This window comes from Pelophylax lessonae (assembly GCF_965119305.1).
Source record: "Pelophylax lessonae genome assembly, chromosome: 4".
In the NCBI taxonomy this organism is placed as follows: domain Eukaryota; kingdom Metazoa; phylum Chordata; class Amphibia; order Anura; family Ranidae; genus Pelophylax; species Pelophylax lessonae.
In genome coordinates, this window is record NC_138771.1 from 648,985,439 (window position 1) to 649,009,869 (window position 24,431).

The window sequence follows — 24,431 nt, forward strand, 5'->3', positions numbered from 1 at the left end:
CTCGAGACAGATCAGGAAGAAAATCTCTACAAAGTTAAGAGAATTGGTGTCCCCATTGGGAGACTTACCCTCACCTCTTGTTCTGGTTCTCACTATTTTTTTTTTTTTTCAGGTGGTGATTTCTAGCTTCACTAGCAAATTGGGGCCTGACATTTGAAACCATGGGATGTGTAATTTCATAACTTCAAATAGAGAGGTCAATGGGTATGGAGAATGAGACACGAGTGACCATGTTTGAGTTTTCTGGACTGACTGATGACAAAGAACTTTTCCCATTCCTCTTCGTCTTCTTTTTTCTGGTCTACATGGTGACCCTAGTTGGAAATATGGGGATGATAGTCCTTGTCTATACTTCCTCCATTCTTCACACCCCAATGTACTTCTTCCTGAGTAGTCTCTCTCTGGTGGATATTTTGTACTCCTCAGTTATTACTCCAAATATGTTGTCTCACTTCCTTTTCACAAAGAAGTCAATTTCATTTCTTGGTTGTGCCCTCCAGTTTTACTTCTTTTGCTCGCTGGTAAGCACTGAGGCTATCCTTCTCTCCACCATGTCCTATGACCGCTATGTGGCGATCTGCCACCCTCTCCATTACACCATGATAATGACCAAGAAGAAATGTTTCAGTTTGGTCGTTTATTCTTCCTCTGTTAGTTTCTTGCAGTCGGTTGTGCAGACCAGTTGTGTGTTCAGTCTTCCATTCTGTGGATCGAACCTTATTGACCATTTCTACTGCGACATCCCACCACTGATCAGTCTATCCTGTTCTGATATTCTTCATTGTGATATGGTAACTGCTGTCTTTGTAGCAGCCTTTGGAACATATACAGTGCTTACAATCATTCTTTCCTACACTTGTATAATTTTTTCCATTTTAAAAATGACATCCACTAAGGGCAGGCAGAAGGCTTTCAGAACGTGTTCCTCACATATTATTTGTGTCTCCACCTTCTTCACAGCTGTGTTCTTTATCTACCTCTGCCCTCATTCAGGAGCCTTTGAGATACAAGACAAAGTGATATCTGTGTTCTGTACAATATTGACTCCAATGCTGAATCCTCTTATTTACAGCCTGAGGAACCAAGAGGTGAAGCAAGTTCTTGTCCGATCAATGCGAAAATCAAGTTGATGAAGATAATATGTATCTCCCCTGCAAAGTTCTTATAACACCTTTCTGCAAATTAAAGTATATGCAAATCCTAAGAATGGACTACTCATATTAACTCCTTATTGGTGTGTGTTATTTTTTAATGTTATGTGTTTGGCTATTGTATATTAAATAAACAAATAAATATTACTGCGCCTACCCCTTTATATGTGCATCTATATGAAATCTTTCTGTGATATAAATAAATACCCATCTATTAGCATAAAGTACCTCAAATAAAATGTTCCAATCCTTCTTTGTGTCCTTTACAATATATATACTGTATCTCATAAATATGAGTGCACCCCTCATATTTTTGTAAATATTTTATTTTATCTTTTCATGTGACAACACTGAAGAAATGACACTTTGCTACAATGTAAAGTAGTGAGTGTACAGCTTGTATAACAGTGTCAATTTGCTGCCCTCTCAAAATAACTCAACACACAGCCATTAATGTCTAAACCGCTGGCAACAAAAGTGAGTACACCCCTAAGTGTGAATGTCCAAATTGGGCCCAAAGTGTCAATATTTTGTGTGGCCAACATTATTTTCCAGCACTGCCTTAACCCTCTTGGGCATGGAGTTCACCAGAGCTTCACAGGTTTTCACTGGAGTTCTCTTCCACTCCTCCATGATGACATCACAGAGCTGGTGGATGTTGGAGACCTTGCGCTCCTCCACCTTCCATTTGAGGATGTCCCACAGATGCTTAATAGGGTTTAGGTCTAGGGACATGCTTGGCCAATCCATCACCATTACCCACAGCTTCTTTAGCAAGGCAGTGGTCGTCTTGGAGGTGTGTTTGGGGTCTTTATCATGTTGGAATACTGCCCTGCGGCCCAGTCTCTAAAGGGAGGGGATCATGCTCTGCTTCAGTATGTCACAGTACATGTTGGCATTCATGGTTCCCTTGATGAACTGTAGCTCCCCAGTACCAGCAGCTCTCAAGCAGCCCCAGACCATTACACTCCCACCACCATGCTTGACTGTAGGCAAGACACACTTGTCTTTGTACTCCTCACCTGGTTGCTGCCACACACACGCTTGACACCATCTGAACCAAGTAAGTTTATCTTGGTCTCATCAGACCACAGAACATGGTTCCAGTAATCCATGTCCATAGTCTGCTTGTCTTCAGCAAACTGTTTGTGGGTTTTCTTGTGCATCATCTTTAGAAGAGGCTTCCTTCTGGGACGACAGCCATGCAGACCAATTTGATGCAGTGTGCAGTGTATGGTCTGAGCACTGACAGGCTGGTCCCCCACACCGTCAACCTCTGCAGTAATGCTGGCAGCACTCATGCATCTATTTCCCAAAGACAACCTCTGGATATGATGCTGAACAAGTGCACTCAACTTCTTTGGTCGACCATGGCGAGGCCTGTTCTGAGTGGAAAATGTCCTGTTAAACTGCTGTATGGTCATTGCCACGGTGCTGCAGCTCAGTTTCAGGGTCTTGGCATTCTTCTTATAGCCTAGGCCATCTTTATGTAGAGCAACAATTCTTTTTTCAGATCTTCAGGGAGTTCTTTGCCATGAGGTGCCATGTTGAACTTCCATTGACCAGTATGAGAGAGTGAGAGCGATAACACCAAATTTAACATACCTGCTCCCCATTCACACCTGAGACCTTGTAACACTAACGAGTCACATGACACCGGGAAGGGAAAATGGCTAATTGGGCCCAATTTAGACATTTTCACTTAGGGGTGTACTCACTTTTGTTGCCAGTGGTTTAGACATTAATGTCTGTGTGTTGAGTTACTTTGAAAGGACAGCAAATTTACACTGTTATACAAGCTGTACACTCACTACTTTACACTGTAGCAAAGTGTCATTTCTTCAGTGTTGTCACATGAAAATATATAAGATATTTACAAAAATGTGAGGGGTGTACTCACTTTTGTGAGATACTCTATATGATTTTATAATAATCACTTCAAAACAAAAAAAAAAAAACACTTTTCAAATATCCTTTTCACTACAAACAATGATATAGTTCATATACTGGTATATTCCGCACTTTGTGCCAATCTTTAAAAAGTGATATCAGTGACTTCCACCATAATTTAAAAGTTGCGCTCACCTCCGCGTTTGACCTGTCAAGCCCTGGTCAAATCACGCTTTCCCCATCCTGGGGTGCAAAAAACAGGCTTCTCTGCACTCCTCCGTTTTACTCCTAGATGTCACAGGCTATTTCGCAGGTCAGGGTGTATGGCCCTTTAAATCCGCGGTCTCGACATTGTGGGTAAACTCATGCAACAGAAGGTATCCTCATGGTGTAGTATGTTAAAAGCAGCAGACATAAAAGTTGAAAATAGCCAACTTGTAATGATTACAGGGGGGGGGGGGGCTGCTGTTAGAAATCATGGGGTCCTGTACAGCCTACCTGACAGGGGCCCCCCTCCATCCCGCACTCGACCCCACCCGTGACCCCATGCTGTCACCGGGGGGGGGGGGGGGGTACATCCAGGAAACTGATGGCTGGGGCATGTTACTGTACATATCCCAAACAATGTAACATGCTCCAAATGGTGAACTTATCGTTTGATAATAATTTTTATTCTAAACGTATTACACATACAGTGGTGATCAAAAGTTTGGACACCCCAGGTAAAAATTTGTATTAATGTGCATAAAGAAACCAAGGAAAGATGGAAAAATCTCCAAAAAGCATCAAATTACAGATTAGACATTCTTATAGTATGTCAACAAAAGTTAGATTTTATTCCCATAATTTACACTTTCAAAATAACAGAAAACAAAAAAATGGCGTCTGCAAAAGTTTGGGCACCCTGCAGAATTTATAGCATGCACTGCCCCCTTTGCAAGGCTGAGACCTGCCAGTGTCATGGATTGTTCTCAATCATCGTCTGGGAAGACCAGGTGATGTCAATCTCAAAGGTTTTAAATGCCCAGACTCATCTGACCTCGCCCCAACAATCAGCACCATGGGCTCTTCTAAGCAGTTGTCTAGAAAAACTGAAACTGAAAATAGTTGACGCTCACAAAGCTGGAGAAGGCTATAAGAAGATAGCAAAGCGTTTTCAGACAGCAAATAAAATCTAACTTTTGTTGACATATTATAAGAATGTCTAATCTGTAATTTGGTGCCTTTTGGAGATTTTTTTCCATCTTTCCTTAGCTTCTTTATGCACATTAATACATATTTTTACCTGGGGTGCCCAAACTTTCGATCACCACTGTAATATAAAGCAGCAGAGATGTCTTATTTTAGAACTTTTTTACAACAACTAATTAGATGGGATGCGCTCAGGTGTGTTCGGACCCTAGTCTGAACCCCCCGTAACTATCCTGGCAGTAAGCTGTCACATCGCCCCACCAATAATAATTGGAGCTGAATGGGACAGATGTCAGTGTTTTGATGTCCATTCCATGGTCAGTGTGTGTCCGCATACAGCACGGACTTGTGGTGGCTTTATGGGTGGCAAGATGTTAATGGTCTTGTGTCCATTTGTATCAGGCTAACTCTGATATGTCGCATTTAGGACACAGACCTTTGAAAAACATTTTTGGACCTGAATGGACACAGAGGTAGGTGGGTGTATACAGACTCAAGCCCATTTACATCTGGACTCCCCAGAACTAAACGGAGCTTTCCATCAAGTCCACAGGAAAAACAGACGGACTTAATTGGAAGGCTGGGGTTAAAGTTTCTTAACCACTTAAGCCCCGGAAGATTTTACCCCCATTACGACCAGGGTTTTTTTGCGATTCGGCACTGCGTGATTTTAACAGACAATTGCGCGGTCGTGCGACGCTGTACCTAAACCAATTTGACGTCCTTTTTTCCTCACAAACAGAGCTTTCTTTTGGTGGTATTTGATCACCTGTGCGATTTTTTGATCATGCGCTATAAACAAAGAAAGAGCGCCAATTTTGCAAAAAATAACAATATTTTTCACATTTTTTTATATGAAATTCCCCCCAAAAAAAATGTAAAAATCTAATTTTTTTAACATTTTTAGCCAATTTGTTTTATGCTACATATGTTTGGTAAAAAAAATCGCAAAAAGCGTATTTTGATTGGTTTGCGCAAAAGTTATCGTGTTTACTAACAAAGGGAAAGATTTTTGTCATTTTTGTTGTTTTTTTTTTAACGCGTAATGGCGGCGATCTGCGTTTTTTTTTTCGGGACTGCGACATTGCGGCGGACAGATCGGACCCTTGACTGACATTTTTGACACTTTTGGGGTTACCAGTGACATTTCTACAGTAATCAGTGCTATACATATGCACTGTTACTGTAAAATGACACTGGCAGTGAAGGGGTTAACTTTATTTGAGAGGGAGGGGTTATGTGTGTCCCTAGGGGCGTGATTCTAATTGTGATTGGCTGTGGCTTGAGGTGTAGGAACAGTGATCAACGGTCCTACATAGTAGAACCGTATAATCACTATTCCTACACAGGGGAGAATGACAGGCGGCTTGTTTACATAAGCCGCCTGCCTTTCTCCCTCTGCACCGACGATCGCAGAGTGACCGGTGGACATCGGGTCCACCGGTCACACGAGCGGGGGGGGGTCCGTGACCGTGCGGGAGCGCGCCTCCGGGGGTGTGCGCTCGCTCCCTAGACCCTCACAGGCTAGCGATGTAGTACTATGTCGCTCTGCCTGCGAGGGGCTGACCGCTGCAGTAAATAGTCATGCGGCAGTCGGCAAGCGGTTAAAAGAGAGTGGTTTGGGGGTGGCAAAAATGCAGCTCAATGCAATGAGGTGTTGGTATGTGGCGCTACCTGCTTAAGGGGAATAGGAGTAAAGGGACTTGGTGCACAGATTGTGTGTATGTATAAGCTGAGATTGTTTAAAAACGTAATTGTCCACAAAACACAATCACCATATTGTAGTAAACATAAGCATTAATACAAAATTATATAAAATTGTATAAAAGTGCACCGTGCTAAGTGAAGAGTAAGTGTTAGCTTGCTGGGTGTCTGTTTACACCCCTATGAAAGTGCTTCGTGCTTTGTGCAAGTGCTGCTGCTCAACTTATAACAAAATTGATATTGGTGCTCATATACTGTGCTGCTCAGAAAAACAGCTTTATTAGAAAATTATATTGCACGTGCTCACTGTGCTTAAATAAATTAAATACTCTGTTGCTTAAATTAGTAAACACCAATGCTGGGTGATACCCCACTTCCCGGGGGGTATTGTGATAAATTATAATTATTATTATTATCCACTTGCCTACCGGGCACTTTCACCCCCTTCCTGCCCAGGCCAATTTTCAGCTTCCAGTGCTCTCACGCTTTGAATGACAATTGCGCGGTCATGAGAAGGGCAACTAAACTAATTAGGGGATTGGAGGACCTTGACTATGAAGAGCGTCTACAATCGCTCGATTTATTCTCCCTGGAGAAGAGACGTCTGAGGGGGGACATGATAGCAATTTATAAATATCTTAATGGGGATCCCAGCTTAGAAAAAAAGCTGTTCATTCGAAGGGATTGCATGAGGACTCGAGGGCATACAATGCGATTAGAGGAGAAGCGTTTTAACCTCAGGCAACGCGGGGGGTTCTTTACTGTTAGGGCAACAAGATTGTGGAATTCTCTACCACAAGAGGTGGTTTCTGCGGGTAGTATGGTGGCTTTCAAAAGACTCTTAGACTTACATCTCAAGGATCAGAACATTCAGGGGTATGGGAGATGATTACAGCCACACATGCCTACACAGGTTGAACTGGATGGACTATTGTCTTTATTCAACCTCACCTACTATGTATGTAACTATGTAACTATGCTACACTGTACCCATATTAAATTTTTATAATTTTTTTCACACAAATAGAGCTTTCTTTTGGTGGTATTTAATCATCTCTGGGTTTTTTATTTCTTACAAAAAAAAAGAAAAAAGACAGAAAATTTAGAAAAAAAAGTTTTTCTTATTTTCTGCGAGTAAATTTTGAAAATAAATACATTTTTCTCCTTCACTGATGTGCGCTGATGAGGCGGCACTGATGGGCACTGATAGGCTGCACTGATGGTCACTGATGAGGTGGCACTTATGGGCACTGATGAGGTGGCACTGATGAGGAGGTACTAATATGCCGCACTGATGAGCACTGATAGGTGGCACTGATAGGCGGCACTGATGAGCACTGATAGGTGGCACTGATAGGCGGCACTGATGAGCACTGATAGGCGGCACTGATGAACACTAATAGTCGGCACTGATGGGCACTGAGAGGTGGCACTGCTGGGCACTGAGAGGCGGCACTGATGGGCACTGAGAGGCGGCACTGCTGGACACTGATGGGTGGCACTGATGGAAACTGACGGGTGGCACTGATGAGCACTGATGGGCAGCACCATCAGTGCCCACATTCAGTGCCCATAGTGCTGCTAGTCAGTGCCCATCAGTGCCTAGATAAGCAGGCACTGATGGGCACTGACTGGCAGCACTATGGGCACTGATTGTGGGCACTGATAGGGGGCACTGATGGCGGGCACTGTGGGCACTGATGGTGGGCACTTGTGTTATTTTATTTACCTCTTTTGTAATCAAGGCACTGGTGATCAGTGCCCTAATTACATTTTTCTTTGTCCCCTAAGCGCTGATCGGCTCTGCTCCTTCCTCACACGCAGTCTCTGTGTGAGGAAGGAGAGCTGGCGATGAGAGATGATCTCATATGTTTACATATGAGATCATCTCTCATTGCACGGTCCGATCACGTGGTAAATGGGGGGATGGGCAGATGGAGAAAATGGAGGTACAGTTGTTAGGTGTGGGTAGGATAGGCTTCTCTGAAAAGGAGGGTTTTCAGAGATTGCCTAAAAGCTAATAGAGTAGGAGATAATCGGACAGATAAGGGTAAGGAGTTCCACAGGATTGGAGAGGCTCTGGTAAAGTCCTGGAGGCGAGCATGGGAGGAGGTGACAAGGGAGCTAGAGAGCAGGAGGTTTTGAGAGGAACAAGAAGAGCGATTAGGTTGGTACTTTGAAACTAGGCTAGTGATGTAGTTGGGGGCTAAGCTGTGGATGGCTTTGTAAGATGTTGTTAGTATTTTGAATTTAATTTGTTGGGTGAGAGGGAGCCAGTGGAGGGCTTGACAGAGAGGGGCGGCGGACACTGAGCGATTGGTAAGGTGAATGAGTCTGGCGGCAGCATTCATGATAATGATCAATGATGGATTGAAGTGGGGATAGCCTGTGTAGAGGTAAGCCAAAGAGCAGGGAATTGCAGTAGTCGAGATGACCAGGGAGTGAACTAGGAGCTTTGTTGTGTCTTTGGTTAGAAAGGGGCGTATTTTGGAGATGTTGCAGAAGTTAAGGTGGCAAGATTTGGACAGCGATTGGATGTCAAAATGGTGCAAATAGTGCTCAGGGCCCAAATCCTCAACAACATATACTGGAGGAAGGACTTTACTGGGCAGTCTGAGCAATGCTGATGATTTAGAGCCTGGCAGACCCAGCGGATGCCCAGGAGGGGGACTTATAGCTACTGAGGCAAAAGACACCCCGGACATCCAAGAAGGGACCCTTTGCATGCGGGACCAGAAACTGAGTATATATATGCACCCCTTTTGAAAGGGGAGTTCCGTGTAGTGAGTGCAATACCTAGTCGGGGGCCACGGGTAAACACACTGGAACACCTGCACAGTACCCGGTTGTTTTATCACTGGGAGTAACTGGACACCCCACTGTCTAGCACTAAGCACTAGAGATTTTGCCATCATTTCTCTATGCTAATACTTGGTATGCACTATTTGCACTCATTATAATTTATCACAATACCCCCCCCCCCCCCGGGAAGTGGGGTATCACACAGCACTGGTGTTTACTAATTTAAGCAACATAGTACTTAATTTATTTTATTTAGCACAGTGAGCATGTGCAATATCATTTTCTAATAAAGCTGTTTTTTTCTGAGCAGCACAGTATATAAGCACCAATATCAATTTAGTCAGGAGCTTCAGAGGACGCCCTGTGGGAGGGGCGAAACTGGTCAATCTTCGAGCTGTGCGTCTGACGTCCTATCCGTTTCCGGTGGTTGGACCGCATGCTGGTTACGGCGTCCACCACACTAGGAAGTAACGCTTTGTTGTACGGATAATCTGTAGTTTCAACCTTATTATTTTTTTATTTAATAAAAGTTTACAAATATACTACACTATGGGAGTATTTTCTTTTCATATGGCGGCTGGGATATGGATATGAGGAGGAGATAACCCAGAAGTATAGGAAGATACAGTGGAGTGACCGACATCCCTGGTGCAGTGCAAACCGCTAGTGGGGATTTGTAAGGCTCATACCCTACCTACCTCTGGTGAGTAGGGAGGAGAGAGGGGAGCACGGTTTTGGGCACAGTGAGAGATCACGAGTGTGGCTTGTTTGCACAGGGGACACTGGTCACTATATCCATGAACTGTATCACTAAAGGACTATTTAACAGGAGGAGGAGCAATTAACTAATGATCTGCACCAGCACTTGGCACTTTATTTTTGTATTCACTGGATTTGATGATTATGTAATTTATTCACTGTTGCATATAATTGTTGTCATTGTATTTAATTTAGTATATAACACAGGTGCACTTTACATTTATTTGAGCATAATAGCACAGACAGTGATTGTCTGCAATTTATATATTGCAGTATCTAGCACAGATATTGTTGCATTTTTCCGTTAATTGTCTGCACTTTATATTTATTGGAGCATTTAGCACAGATATTGCTGCATTTTTTTCCGTTAATGTTACATCACAAACACTTTTGCAGAGCACCAGGAATTTATTGTATTATATTACACAGGTATTCCTTGTGCACAGTTACTTATACACATTTGAATTTAAGTAAGGATCTTTGGCATGAGAGCAGGGTCCTGAAGGAGAACCAAAAGAAGGAGGAGAACAAAAAGAAGGGTTGTTGCTGCCCCTCCTTTGTACAGGCTGCCATGTGACCTCAGGTGGTCGACCTGAGGGCTAGAGTTACAGAAGCTGCAACCCAGATGTCCTGCAGAGCTGACAGAGGGGGGATATACCTGGAAGGATGTTTACTGTGAGTACAGCTCTATGTCTAGGGGCCTGTTCAGTTGAGGGCCATCCCTTCAAGCTAGTGAAGTCAGTGGACAGGTGGCAGCTAAAGAAGGTACTGGTTAGTGTCCTGATGAGTCAGTGTTCATTGAGTCTGCTGCCAGAGCGAGCAAAGGACTTATTCTTCCATACAAATGCAGTATGGTTCGGCAGAGGGTCTGCTATTCAGTTCAATCAAGTGAGAGTCATCCTCCTCTGTGCATAGTTTAAGATGGAGTATCCCACTAATCCCTTCTCCTATCCAAGTTCTACCAATAAAAAAATAAAAAAAATCCCCTAGGCTGGTCATTGGATAACTAGTGGATGAGTGTATACCTGGACGAGTGAAAATACCCAAGCACCTGGCTGCAGGATAATCATAGGGAAACCCAGGGAAATTTATACTCAGCGACCTCTACGGGGGCAGTGCTACATTAGGACGCTGTCATTGGTTTGTTAAAAATGGGTCTGGTGCTAGAGTCAGCCTCCAGAGTTAATTGGGGGAAAGAGAATGCTTAGGAAGTTCAGTTCAAGGACACAAGGACAGATTCCTCCCACAGAGCAGAGCAGTGGGAGAGAGTTCTAGCACAGGGATGGGTTCTGAGACCCGTAGGGGATTGAGACGGAGGATGAGACATGGGGCAGCAGAAGGATGTCCTTCACAACTGCCAGCATGTACAGACATATAATTTGGGGATTGTCCTGAAGATACCAGTACTGGAGCATGCCTCTGAAGGATCTGCACCCATGTTTGAGTGCCTCTGAAGGACTGTAATTCCTGGATTACACTTTAGCAGGTATGCCGGGACAGCACTCAGCCTGTAGTTATGGTTAGGGAATAAGGAATGAATAATGCCTTGCCTGTTGGACTATGAAGTATCTGTTTTGTACCTTTCTTAAAGCGGAGTTCCAGCCATTTACTCACCTGTCCAACGGTCCAGCGATGCGGCCGCCGGAAGCCTCGATCCTCTCCCTCGGCGCCGGCATCACTGCTGTGGGCACCCGGCTGTTACAGTTTGCGGCTTCACAGCCGGGTACCCACTGCGCATGCGCGAGTTGCGCTGCGCGCCGTGATTGGCCGGCAATCTTCTGGGACCTCTGACGTGTCCCAGAAGATTGCAGGGAGGGAGGGGGAGAGGAGAACTTCCGCTCAGGGCGCCGCGGCGCTCCGAGCGGAAGTGGGAGCGGGTACCTGTCAAAACTAGGTACCCGCTCCCCCCCCAAAAAAATGACATGCCAAATGTGGCATGTCGGGGGGTCAGGACTCCCTAAAGCGGAAGTTCCACTTTTGGGTGGAACTCCGCTTTAAGTAAAGTATTGAAACTTTGCCCTGGTCTCAAGTTAATAAAGAGGCGCATTGCAGATAACCCAGCACACATAGTTCACCGAGTGGGTCTTAACACATTGGGGTATGAAGACATTGGGGTGGAATGAAGTAATGTGACGACACAAGTAGCTGCCAAGAGTTACGGAAGTTTAACAAGCAGCCTATCAATAGCGTGTACCTGTTTTAGGAGGAACGGCCTCCAGCAGCGAGGGAGATGTTGTTGGCATTCCTTCTGCTAACGGTCTGTCTCCCATTGAAATGGGGGCGGATTTCACAGCAGAGGTTCCCATCCTGTACAGAGGTAAGGAGATTCAAGAGTTACGTAAGTGCACGTGTGGAGCCCATGCAGAGTGTACTACGGGGCCCACTCTGCCACTGGGGAGTAGTAGTGGAAAATGATAGACAGGTGGATGTGGACATTAGCTCAGCATGCCCTTCCTAAATAAACACTGTAGAGAGGGTGTACACTGTCAAAGAGAACTGAGAATTAACTTGGGAACAGTTGCAGTGAAAGTCTACATGGTGTGCATTCATCTCTAAGAGTAGAAGTCCACCTTAAGGTTGAGTATTTCCCCATGCAACCTTAGCCTTGTCCCAGGGAATTAATGAATATGACACAAAACAAAGGTACCCCATGTATGTGTGGTAAAGCAACCCTGTAAAAGTGTCTAACGTTGCCCAGAAAAACCCACGTGGGGTAGGCCTCTCATGTGACCCTTGCTTGGCACCCAACAAGGAAGGAAACATGGAGGACATGATATATCCACCGCACATATTGATATGCTGTGTTTTATCCATGTGTATGTGAGTGTAATACTCATCATCCAGTTTTTTTAATTGATTTTCATAATACTATGAAGCTTAGACAGTAGTGCTCTCTCTCCCCCCTCCCTGTTTTCTGTTTTTACGTGTGTAGGGTCCATTAGTTGGACTTAGCTTTCTCAACTACTGGCAGAGCCAGCTGGAGTGCTGGTTCACCAATAATGTTGACTCGGTATGTGGTGGGTAAGGAGCACATTGTACAAAAAATCATAAGACTTAATTTTTTAATAAATAATGATGCTCATGGAAAAAAAATGCCAATACATTCCAGATGTCTAGTGCATCTCCTTGTTCATGGGTAAAGGATAGAACAACAATGCATATACTGTATATTTTGAATCCCTTAAACATTTGAAATCATTGAAAAGTTAAATATTTGAACTCAAAATGGCGAAGATATGGTTTAAAAATCTAGCCTAAATTTCCAACAAAACACATAAAAATAGAGAAGAAACCTAAATGTTGTGGCTTGGTATTAACTTCCTATGAGTACCTTATTGTAACAATATAAAAATGGCTCATGTGGTCTTATGTAGAGTAAAAAAAAAATGTACACCAACACAGGGTGGTGCTGTGGGTGTATAGAAGGTAGGAACCCGTGCCACGTCCTAATGATTAGGTATATACGTAGAAGTTGGGAAACATGAACTTTAAAAGCACAATTATTAAAAAGATTCACATTTTATTGATAACAATTTGGATAAACACTTTGTATACATGATACGATTACAATGTATACAACATAGAGATATGTGGAGTCACCGAGTTCTGACAATAAAGTCAGAGACAGTAACATAATAAATCCTGAAACATATCCTGTCACAGAGTGGAATATGAAGTAAATTGACTAGTAGCTCTACATGTTTCGTGAATTTTGCTTCTTCAGGAGCTTATTTGCTTGTACAAATTCTATATCCAGGTCATTGTATTCAATTGTACATGAACCTGGTGATTTCACAGGATAAGAACGAGTAGTTTTGTCTTTAAAAAAAACATTTGCGGAGTTCAGAGTGTCCACTTAACCATAAAATAATATTGCTTCAATTGGGAACAATAGTATACTGATTCGTAAATAAATTGTATCAAAGATAGAACTCAGACTCACACCATCATAGAACAGCCGGACTCTTTCCCAGCAACCTCCCAGCTCTCTCCATTGAGCTTCCCAAGACCCGAATTGATCTCTGGACTTGAACTTGCGAATAGCCCCCCCCCTCCCCAGTAAGCTTAGCTTGGACCTCAATGTCTTCACAAGGGCTTCCATAGCACTCCTGCCCCAGGGTCAGAGCCCCTTCCACGTGGTTCTTCTCCGGTAGGGCTGGACCCAGGAACACTTCTGCCTCAGGCCTCAGACTTTACTTATGGGCTCTCCCAACACCTACTGTACACACCAACCCCCGGGACTGGCTGTAGTCCCATAAATATTTAAGCTGCCTACTCTGTTCTTCCTCCCACTATAGTTCTAGAATCATCTAGAAGACTGGGGGAAGCAACAGAGCAGCAGCCTATGAAACGCTAACAAATCTACCGCTGCTCGACTAATTACAGAGGAGGCAGCCTAAACTACACTAGGAGGGTGCTATATAAGTAAACATTTTAACACTTTCCACATCTGAAAGGACTTCTTTGGAGCGGAGTGTGACTGTGGTGGGGTATTAGAGTATAAGCTCCTCTGGTGCAGACTGATGTGAGTGGTTTAGTGTTTTCTGTACAGCACTGCGGTATATGTCAGAGCTATAAATATGTATATACATGTATAATAATAAAAAATAGTGTGTAAGCTCCTCTAGAGCAGATATTGATGTGGATTGTTTGCTGTTAAACTCTCTTAGCAGAAATACATTACCGGGAATAATTCCCTGGCTGATTTGGTTCTAAATTTAAATGATGTTTTAATCCCTGGGGTGCCCAGAAATACTCTTCAAGATCTTTGGCTTTATTATAAAGCTGATGTTACTTTACAAACATAGACCAATTATGCTTCCAGCAGGTAAGAGAATAATATTGCTTTACAAGACACAATTGTCATATTTCTTAATTTTTTATAATTTTACAGCTGAAGACCGATCCCTACAATAATTTTTCTGTATCAAACAAATAAGTCAGGAACAAAAAGAAATGACCAATTATGTGTTTAGTGATATTTTTATTTGTTTTATTTATTTTTTTACTTACAGAATTTTACTCCTAAGACTCTTGATTCTCATACTGAAATGTTATCCCAGGCAGCAAATTTTCTGCCTGGCCGGTCGGCTTTTAGGGAAGGACTTTTTTTATTGTTTGTATACAAGCTTCTATGGCTAGTTGGGTCGAAGAAATATTTTAACCATGACATTAAAATCTCTTTTCAATGTTAAACAATAGATTTCACCCTTGAATGTAAATCCCCTCTACGATAACAACAGGTGTGCTTCCGAGAGAAGAAGAAACCCAGTGGTGTATGGAAGACAGTCAGAGATTTAAGCTTTACTATATACCGTAATTAAATCAGAGTAAAAGCCACTCTGTTATTAAGTTAACCACTTGATTCTCAGGACCTTTTTCTACCTTAATTCCTTGAGTCCCCCAGCATTTTTTTTTCAGATAGATAGATAGATAGATAGATAGATAGATAGATAGATAGATAGATAGATAGATAGATAGATAGATAGATAGATAGATAGAATTGTATATACTGAAATTTTTATTTATTTGGCTTTTGTTGGGAAGAAATAAAAAATATTAAAAAATATGAAAAAATTTTATTTTCCTCTAAATTTCCTCAATGTAACATTTGCATAATTTGAAAACCACTGATATTTAGCACAAAAATATAACTGACAAAGTTGGCTAATTAAAATGATATTGTGTAAGTGTGATTATCATGTAACACAGTGGAATGGTAAAGCTCAAAGTAAGGGTTTGCATTTTACTTTATAAAAGCTTTAGTCTCCATTCGAGACCACATTGTGATGCACACAAGGATAAAAAAATAGTTTGTGTGAATTGCTTGTGGTAAGGTAGATTTTATTATTTGATCTTATGGTTTGTAACACCATAGGAACATCAGGATACACAATCTTAATTATTTTGGTTCCTGTAATATTGTTCCAAATTTGTTCTAGGATAGCCATGTCAAATTCAAGTCTAGAAACAGGTTACAAATGTATTCTCACCTTTATCTGCGGGCCAAACTTTTATACAGTATAAATGGTAATATTTTAGGTAATCATTTTTACTAACTATTATTTTAATTTAGGAACACTGAAAATAACATTGTTCACTCCCTACCACCTTCTTCAGCCTAAATTCACAGCTCAACACTTTCTTCAGCACAAAATCACTGCCCGATACCTTCTTCAGCTCAAATTTACTGTTCACCGCCTTCTTCAGCTCAAATTTCCTGCCCATTATTTTCTACAGCTCAGATTCAGTGTCTACTACCTAATTTTGGCTAAAATTCACCACCAACCATCTTCTTCAGCTCAAATGTACTGCCCTTCAACTTGTTCAACTCAATTTTTCTACCAACTACCTTCTTTAGCCTAAATTCCCTGCCCTTCACCTTGTTCAACTAAATTTCACAACCCACCACCTTCTTCAGCTCAAATCCACTGCCCTTCACCTTTTTCAACTCAATTTCACTACCAACCACCTTCTTCACCTCTAATTCACTGCCCTTTCCCTTGCTCAACTACATTTCACTATCAACCACTTTCTTCAGGTCAAATTCACTGCCCTTCAACTGGTTCAACTCAATTTTACTACAAACCAGCCTCTTTAGCTTAAATTCACTGCCCTTCACCTTGTTCAACTAAATTTCACTACCCATCACCTTCTTCAGCTCAAATCCACTGCCCTTCATTTTTTTCAACTCAATTTCACTACCCACCACCTTCTTCAGCTTAAATTCACTGCCCTTCAACTTGCTCAACTCAATTTTACTATCAACCACCTTCTTTAGCCTAAATTCCAAGCCCTTCACCTTCTTCAATTAAATTTCACTACCCACCACCTTCTTCAGCTCAAATCTACTGCCCTTCACCTCGTTCAACTCAATTTCACTATCAACCACCTTCTTCAGCTCAAATTCACCGCCCTTCACCTTGTTCAACTCAATTTCACTATCAATCACCATCTTTAGCCTAAATTCATTAACATTCACCTTATTAAACTCTGTTTCACTACCAATCACCTTCTTCAGCTTAAATTTACAGCTCAACACCTTCCTTAGCACAAAATCACTGCTCGATACCTTCTACAGCACAAATGTACTGGTCACCACCGTTTTCAGCTCAAATTTACATCCTATCATTTTCTTTAACTCAGATTGACTGTAAATTACCTATTTCAGGTCAAATTCACTGCCCTTCACCTTGTTCAACTCAATTTCACTATCAACCACCTTCTTCAGCTCAAATTCACTGCCCTTCAACTGGTTCAACTCGATTTCACTATCAACCACCTTTTTCAGCTCAAATTCACTGCCCTTCATCTTGTTCAACTCAATTTCACTATCAACCACCTTCTTCAGCTCAAATGCACTGCCATTTACCATATTCAAACTTAATTTCACTCCCTGCCACCTTCTTCAGGTTAAATTTACAGCTCCACACCTTCTTTACTTTCCATCATTTTCTTTAACTCAGATTGAGTGTTAATTACCTATTTCAGCTAAAATTCTCTACCCACCACATTTTTCAGCATAGGTTCACATTCTTCAGCTCAAATTCATTGGCCTTCACCTTATTAAACTTAATTTCACTACCTTCTTCACCTTAGCTGAAATTCACTGCCTACCACAACTTTTGGGCTATACTTATTGCCATCCCCTTCTTCAGCAGAAGAAGTTCACTGCTCAAAACATACCACTTCCTGTTCACCCAACCACATTCATATAAATGGCAAGAGTGAAAAGGCTAAGCTGACACAGCTTCATGCTGCGTTGCATGGAAAAGCTCAATCTAGCTAACATCACTCTAGAGAAGGTGACATGGGGATTATCCTACCCATCCACTACCTGTTGATCACTACCTGGTAATTCTCCAACATAAATGTATGGAAGGGGGGTAATGTCGTGGGGTAGTAGTCAGGTCTTCCATGTTTCCCTTCTCATTGGGCGTCAAGCAAGGGTCACATAAGAGGCCTACCCCAGTGTGGGTTCTTCTGGGCTATGCTAGGCAGTTTGTACAGGGTATAATACATACATTCACATGGGGTACCTTTACTTGAGCCATGCTCATGAACCGGTAGATGACAAACATGAACAAACTCTAGTAAACTCTCTTGCGATAATAAGAATCACAACGGTTACTTGTGCATTTAGAAGGGACACGCTACCTCATTACTAGTAACAGTATGGGGTCCTGCCTTGCAGATCTGCTCCCATTACTATGGGAGATAGATCGCAGGCAAAGGAGTGTAGACAACATCTCCCTTGCTGCAAAAGGCCATCTCACCTGTCACATGCACACGCTTAATGACAGACTGCTAGAGAAAACTTTGTTACCCTTGATAACAACTTCGAGCTTCACACAGTATTAACTCTTTGTAGCTTTACTTAAGGAATAATTTAACATGATGGAAATCCCAAGGAAGAGAGTTTGGAATAAAGTGAAGGCATTTCCCTATCATCCCTAGTCCCTAACTTCACACTTGTGGCTGCCCCAGCATACCTGCACAAGAAAAGAGTCCATCTTTGGCAGAGTCCATACTTGACAGAGTCCAGGAAAGGTATCTTCAGGAAGGACGGCGGGTTCCAGCCACCCTACATCTTGCTGGCTGTCTGTGTCTCTTGCTGGCTGTCTGTGTCTTTCCTTCCATACAGATGTGCATGTAAGTCTCCCCTCTCTCTCTCTCTCTGTAGGGAGAGATCCTCCCTCCTGTATCTGAGCCTTTGTCCCTTTTATAGCACACAGGACTGGAGGGCCACATGCAAGAAAAACCCGGGAGTGCAGTTAACCTCTGACTTCCTGCTGAGCAGCAAAGATCACTACCTGCCTACATGTATCTCCAAATATCACCATAGAGCTGTAGTGTAAACCATTCAAATTCAACTTCAAATCACATCCTGGTAAGCTGTGCCAGTGCTGCTCTTGACACCTGGAAATCTTGAAAGCAAACCTACAAAGGAGAAAGGGCACAAAGGCCTACTGCATTGCCAGATACAACTTTATTGGAAAAGGAAAAGTAATGCGTGCATACTCACAATAGCCGTAAGCTATTACAGCATTAAAGAATTATAGACTGTTGTACTCACGCACCACCTGTCACCACCCAATGTGCCTACCCATCCCTGTCACCACGCAATGTGCCTACCCACCACCTGTCACCACCCATTGTGCCTACTAACCATCTGTCACCACCCAATGTACCTACCCACCACCTGTCACAACCCGATGAGCCTATCTACCACCTGTCACCGCCTAATGTGCCTACTAACTATCTGTCACCACCCAATGTGCCTGCCCACCACCTGTCACTCTCAGATAAGCTTCCTGCCTTCCCAAATTCATTATACACTTTTGGAGGTGACATTCAGTGAGCTGCATGCTTTACAAACTTTTTTTATAAGTTACTTATACATTTTTTTTTCAATGTGATTACATTTATCAGTTACGAAGACAAGAAAAAGCATGATACTGTTGGTCGGCATTCTTCCTACAATCATACTTCAGGGTCATGCTGGGAAAGTCATGTTAGAGTCTTAAGAAAAATGCAGAAACTCTGAAATCCTACTTTCTGCTTGACATATTTGAGAGTTGGGACGTGCAATGCTCGTAAAATATCCCTACTACCCACAATTCATGGATTATTTTTGTTTACTTTTATTTCACGTATTAATTAGTTGTTTCACAAGGAAAATTTCATCTGCTTTATATTTGAAACCGTAATTTAAACATTATTAAAGAAGCTAATGGATATAATAAACAAGTCACAAGTAACCATGTTTGAGTTTTCTGGACTAACTGATAGCAAAGAACTAGTTCCAGTTCTCTTCATCTTCTTTTTTCTGGTTTACATGGTGACCCTAGTAGGAAATGTTGGGATGATGGCCCTTGTCTGTGTCTTCTCCAGCCTTCACACCCCAATGTACTTCTTGCTGAGTAGTCTATCCATGGTGGATATTTTGTACTCCTCAGTTATCACTCCAAATATGTTATCTCACTTGCTTTCCTCAGGGAAGTCAATCTCATTTCTTGGTTGCACCCTCCAGTTTTACTTCTTTTGCTCATTGGTAAGCACTGAGACTCTTCTTCTCTCCTCCATGTCCTATGACCGCTATGTGGCTATCTGCCACCCTCTACACTACACTTTAATAATGACCAAGAAGAAATGTTTTAATTTGGTCTTTTATTCTTCAGTTGCTAGCTTCTTACAGTCGGTTGCGCAGACCAGTTGTGTGTTCAGCCTTCCATTTTGTGGATCGAACCTTATTGACCATTTCTACTGTGACATCCCACCATTGCTCAAATTGTCCTGTTCCAGCACTTTCCACTGTAATGTGGTAACTGGCATCCTTGTAGCAGTCTGTGGAATGTATACACTAGTTACAATCTTCCTCTCATACACTTTTATATTTTTTTCAATCTTTAAGATAACATCCAATAAGGGCAGGCAGAAGGCCTTCAGTACGTGCTCCTCACATATTATTTGTGTCTCCATCTTTATGACGGCTGTTTTCTTTGTCTATCTGCGTCCTCATTCAGGGACCTTTGACAAACAAGACAAGGCAGCCTCTGTCTTCTATACAATAATGACTCCGATGCTGAATCCTCTTATCTACAGCCTGAGGAACCAGGAGGTGAAGCGGGTTCTTTCCCAAGCAATGCTAAAATACTTCTGATATATAGATAACACATCTCCTGTGTAAGGAGCGAACATTAGACAATTGCGGTAAGGTATAGATTATGGGTATAAAGACTATGTCTCCCTGGTTCTGGCAGTACCCATGCCATCTCGAAAGTTTATGATACATTGTTTTTCAATATATACATGGTGGAGCACTATCAAAAAATGATAAATGTAACATAAATGAATGTGACAACATATACAGTAAGAGACATCATTTAAGCTCCAATTCATCAAATAAAAGTCAATAGGAATCCAAAAATAAAGTGAACAAAAAAACAAAAAACAAATAGAAATTTGGAATAAATTCCAGTGTCCCAGAAGAGTGTATTCCACAAAAAAGAAAAAAACAGATGAATGCATGCATAGAAGAGCCAGCTTCCCCAGATCCTTCATGTGGGACACCAGCAATGTAAAAGATAGCAGCTTACCAGAATGCGTTGGCTTCCAAATTAATTTATGGGATTGGAGGACCTTAATTATGAAGAGCGCTTACAAGCGCTCGATTTATTCTCCCTGGAGAGGAGATGCCTGAAAGGGGACATGATAGTGATTTACAAATATCTCAATGGTGAACTCAACATAGAAAACAAAAAACTGTTCAGTCGCAAGGAATGGATGAGGACACGAGGCCATACAATGCGATTAGAGGAGAAGCGTTTTAACCTCAGGCTGCGCAGGGGTTTTTTTTACAGTAAGGGCTACAAGACTGTGGAATTCTCTACCACAAATGGTGGTAGCTGCGGGGAGTATGGCTACTTTTAGAAGACTCTTGGACTTACATCTCAAAGATCAAAACATTCAGGGGCATGGGAAATGAATGCGTCCACACACACCAACACAGGTTGCACCGGATGGACTATTGTCAACCTCAACTACTATGTAACTATGTAACTATATAATGGAAAAGCCAAATGTGCTGTAGGAAAAAAATTCCCAAACACAACCATAAAGGTCGTGTTGCTCCGAATCAGAGTCTCTCCATTTCAATATGCAGCTGCGATTATTTTCTAAAACTGTAAGATCCAAATGTGACTTCCATGCCACATGACATCCTAGTAGAGACCCTGATTTGGAGCATGCCAGGATTGCCAGTACCTTTATGGTTGTGTTTGGGAAGGTTTTTCCCTACAGCGCATTTGGCTTTTTCATTCATTTGAAAGCCAATACATTCTACGCTGGAATTTATTCCTAATTTATATTTGTTTTTTTGTTTTGTTTTTTCACTTTATTTTTGAATTCCTGTGGACTTATTTGATTAACTGGAGCTTATATTATGTCACTTATATATTGTCACATTCATTTATGTTACATTTAATCATTTTTTGATAGCACTGCACCATGTATATATTGATTGTTTTGGGTGGTTTGCCTATCAGCCCATGCTAACAGCCTACTTATCATTTGTGATTGCTTCTTTGTATACATATCTAGCATGGATATTTTGCGTTAACAATACATTGCTTTTGACCACTTTCCGTGAACGCCCCAATTTTATAATAATCATATAAGATCAAATCGGCATTAACGCATTAAGCAACATATAACATGCACCAAATGAGGACCATCAAATCAGCACAAATATTCAAGTATATATAAAGTGCATAACCAATATATATAGAGTGTATAAGATATTAATTAAAAGCAAAAGTGAATAATTAAGTCCACGTGTAGTCATGCAATTAATACAAGTGAAAAGAACAATAATGGAAATAAAATATTATAGAATAAATAGTCCATATAAAATGTGTAAAAATGTGTAGCAAAGTGAATAAAAAATAAATAAAAAAATGAATCAATAAATAAATAAATAAATATATATATATATATATATATATATATATATATATATATATATATGTCCACTAATAATGGGTAGTAGTATCCAGTGATAAGGGTGTCACCAGTGCAGAGTCCCAAACAAGCACTATCCACCAATGGGTGCAATGGCCGCTCACCTTAATAACAAGGTAATATGCGCATTCATATAAGGCAATCCAGTTGTAAGAATTTCCTGCATGTCAAATAGTGACCAGCTCATGAAAAACAAATAGGCATCTCCATAGTGTAGCATATAAAAAAAACAAGGTTTATTAACAAAAGGTAGTGACTTACAAAGTGGCACATGAATGCAGGTGGAATTTCAAGATAGGAACGAAGGGTCCCCGGATAACACAGCGTAGAGAATTTCCAAACGTCACCCGACTCCTCCCGGCGCGTTGCGTCTCAAACACATGACTTTCTCAAGGGTTGGAGACTAGGTGATGCTCACCGGGAATAAATAACACAGCGGTTACCATAGGAACTGCATAATGAAGACCAATACTCCCCCAGTTAACCATTAAAACAATGAACATTAACAAACCAGCGGCAATATAATGGGGGACTCAATATAGAGATCATCACACCGATGCAATACAATGGGAAACTCATTATAAAGATCATCTCACCAATGTGATAACTCAAAGAGTACTTAATAAAATGCAATAATTATGAATTCTTTCAAATAAAAAGTTAACATAAATATTATAATATGAAATAATAAAATATTATCCAAAATAAATAAGAATCAAATGATAAACATATCTAAAACAGCCGATCTTGCAAGGAATATTTAAAATTCTCAAAAAAAAATTAAAATAAAAAATGTCATATTTTAAAATAATAAAAAAGGGAAAAATTAATAATCTGAAATAAAACAATTGAGATCAAACTCAATATTTAGATCCAATGGTGTGAGGGCCATTTTTATAACTGAGACTGGGAGAGGGAACTGGGACATACACCTTCTGCTAATGACTGGAATAAAGCCTTCCTACTTACATTTAGATTGTCTATAGCTTCCCACACTCAGGAGAGAAACTACAAGTTATTAACTAGGTGGTAGTGAGCCCCATCACTCCTTCATAAAATAGATCCCTCCATCCCTTACCAATGCTGGAAATGATGCAGAGATCCAGGTGGTTTCTATTTATTTATTTATTTTAAATAACAAACATGTCATACTTATCTGCTCTGTGTAATGGTTTTGCACAGAGCAGCCCCGATTCTCCACTTCATGGGTCCCCCCACCGGAACTCCTGGCCCCTCCCTCTTGCCTAGTGCCCCCATAGCAAGCAGATTGCTATAGGGACATCCAAGCCGGCTCGCTTCCAAGCCACTGCTCTGTGTGTGGCTCAGGCCCTGCACCTACTATCTCCTCATTGGCTGACTAGCTGTGAATGACAATAGTGGGAGCCAATGGCTACTGTTGCCATCTCAGCAAATGGGGAGGGAGAGCCCTGGGAGAGCCGAGGCTCTCGTGCACATCGCTGGATCAAGATGGGAGGCTGGTGGCACTGCTGCACACAAAAGGTTTTTACCTTCATACAATGAACGCATGAAGGTAAAACAGCTTCAGCCTTTACAACCACTTTAAATTAATCCACCTTATTACAAAGTGAACAATGGCCTGGACAACCAGAGGTAGCTCTTCTCTCCATGATACCTGAGTCTCTCAAACATATTAAAAGGGTCTCTTCCGATTTTTCATTTTAGCTGACCAAACCTTGATTCCCAGATTTTGGAAAACTTCTAAAGTCCCTTCAATTAGAGAATGGGTCACTGAATTAAACCACCTTATGAGAATGGAGGAGCTACTTGCTAATGACAACTCCACCAAAATTAACGAACTGTAGTATATATGGATGGAATTCTCTACATCGCCTAAAATTTTGATACTCAGCATTAGTTTATTTTACCTTACTCGAGCGCCCTCTCTCTGCCGTACACCTCACCTTTATACTTCGCCCTCCCCTCCTATCCAAATTTTTCTGTTTTCCCTCTTTTGTCTTTCTTTCTCTTTTCCTACGCCTTTAAAATATTAATAATGAAAAAAGTGGCCTCCAATCGTCATTGATTCAGGCCTAGAATAATGTTCCATGGCCATTATACTTTACAATACATAGTTCTGGAAAATTTTTAAGAGACCAACCTAAAATATATGTCACTATTGGTGTGACCACGCTGATTTCAACTTCCTTGTTGATACCGTTCAAGCGGTCACTTGAGCCTGTCACTCATATTGATTACAATCCACTGCCTTTAAGATCGATCTTTTGTCAATGTGCTCTAATTATAGATATATGTTGTTTCTTTCTTATCTTGATACGGTTTCACTACATTTGCTTGTACTTTTTTTGTAGTGTCACAAAATTGTACTCTTTAAAAAAGTTATTGCTATATAAATATCTGACATTGGATCATGCAGTTTATAAAGCTTGAACA

The 24,431-nt window shown here is 41.4% G+C and overlaps 2 protein-coding genes across 2 annotated transcripts in view; both read left to right on the plus strand.

Moving 5' to 3' along the window:
* Nucleotides 1-20,160, plus strand: part of LOC309553017 (olfactory receptor 5AR1-like) — a gene marked incomplete at both ends in the record, with an annotated part of 91,466 nt that extends 71,306 nt beyond the window's left edge. Inside the window, one exon of the mRNA XM_082253919.1 lies at nucleotides 19,679-20,160. Coding sequence (XP_082110045.1) covers nucleotides 19,679-20,160 — 482 coding nt within the window. The remainder of the gene's footprint in view (nucleotides 1-19,678) is intronic.
* Nucleotides 201-1,130, plus strand: LOC309554778 (olfactory receptor 5G9-like; the record flags this gene model as incomplete). The annotated part of the gene is made up of 1 exon (XM_082256478.1): nucleotides 201-1,130. The coding sequence occupies one exon, from the start codon at nucleotides 201-203 to the stop codon at nucleotides 1,128-1,130; it is 930 nt and encodes a 309-aa protein (XP_082112604.1).
* Nucleotides 20,161-24,431: the final 4,271 nt, after the last annotated feature.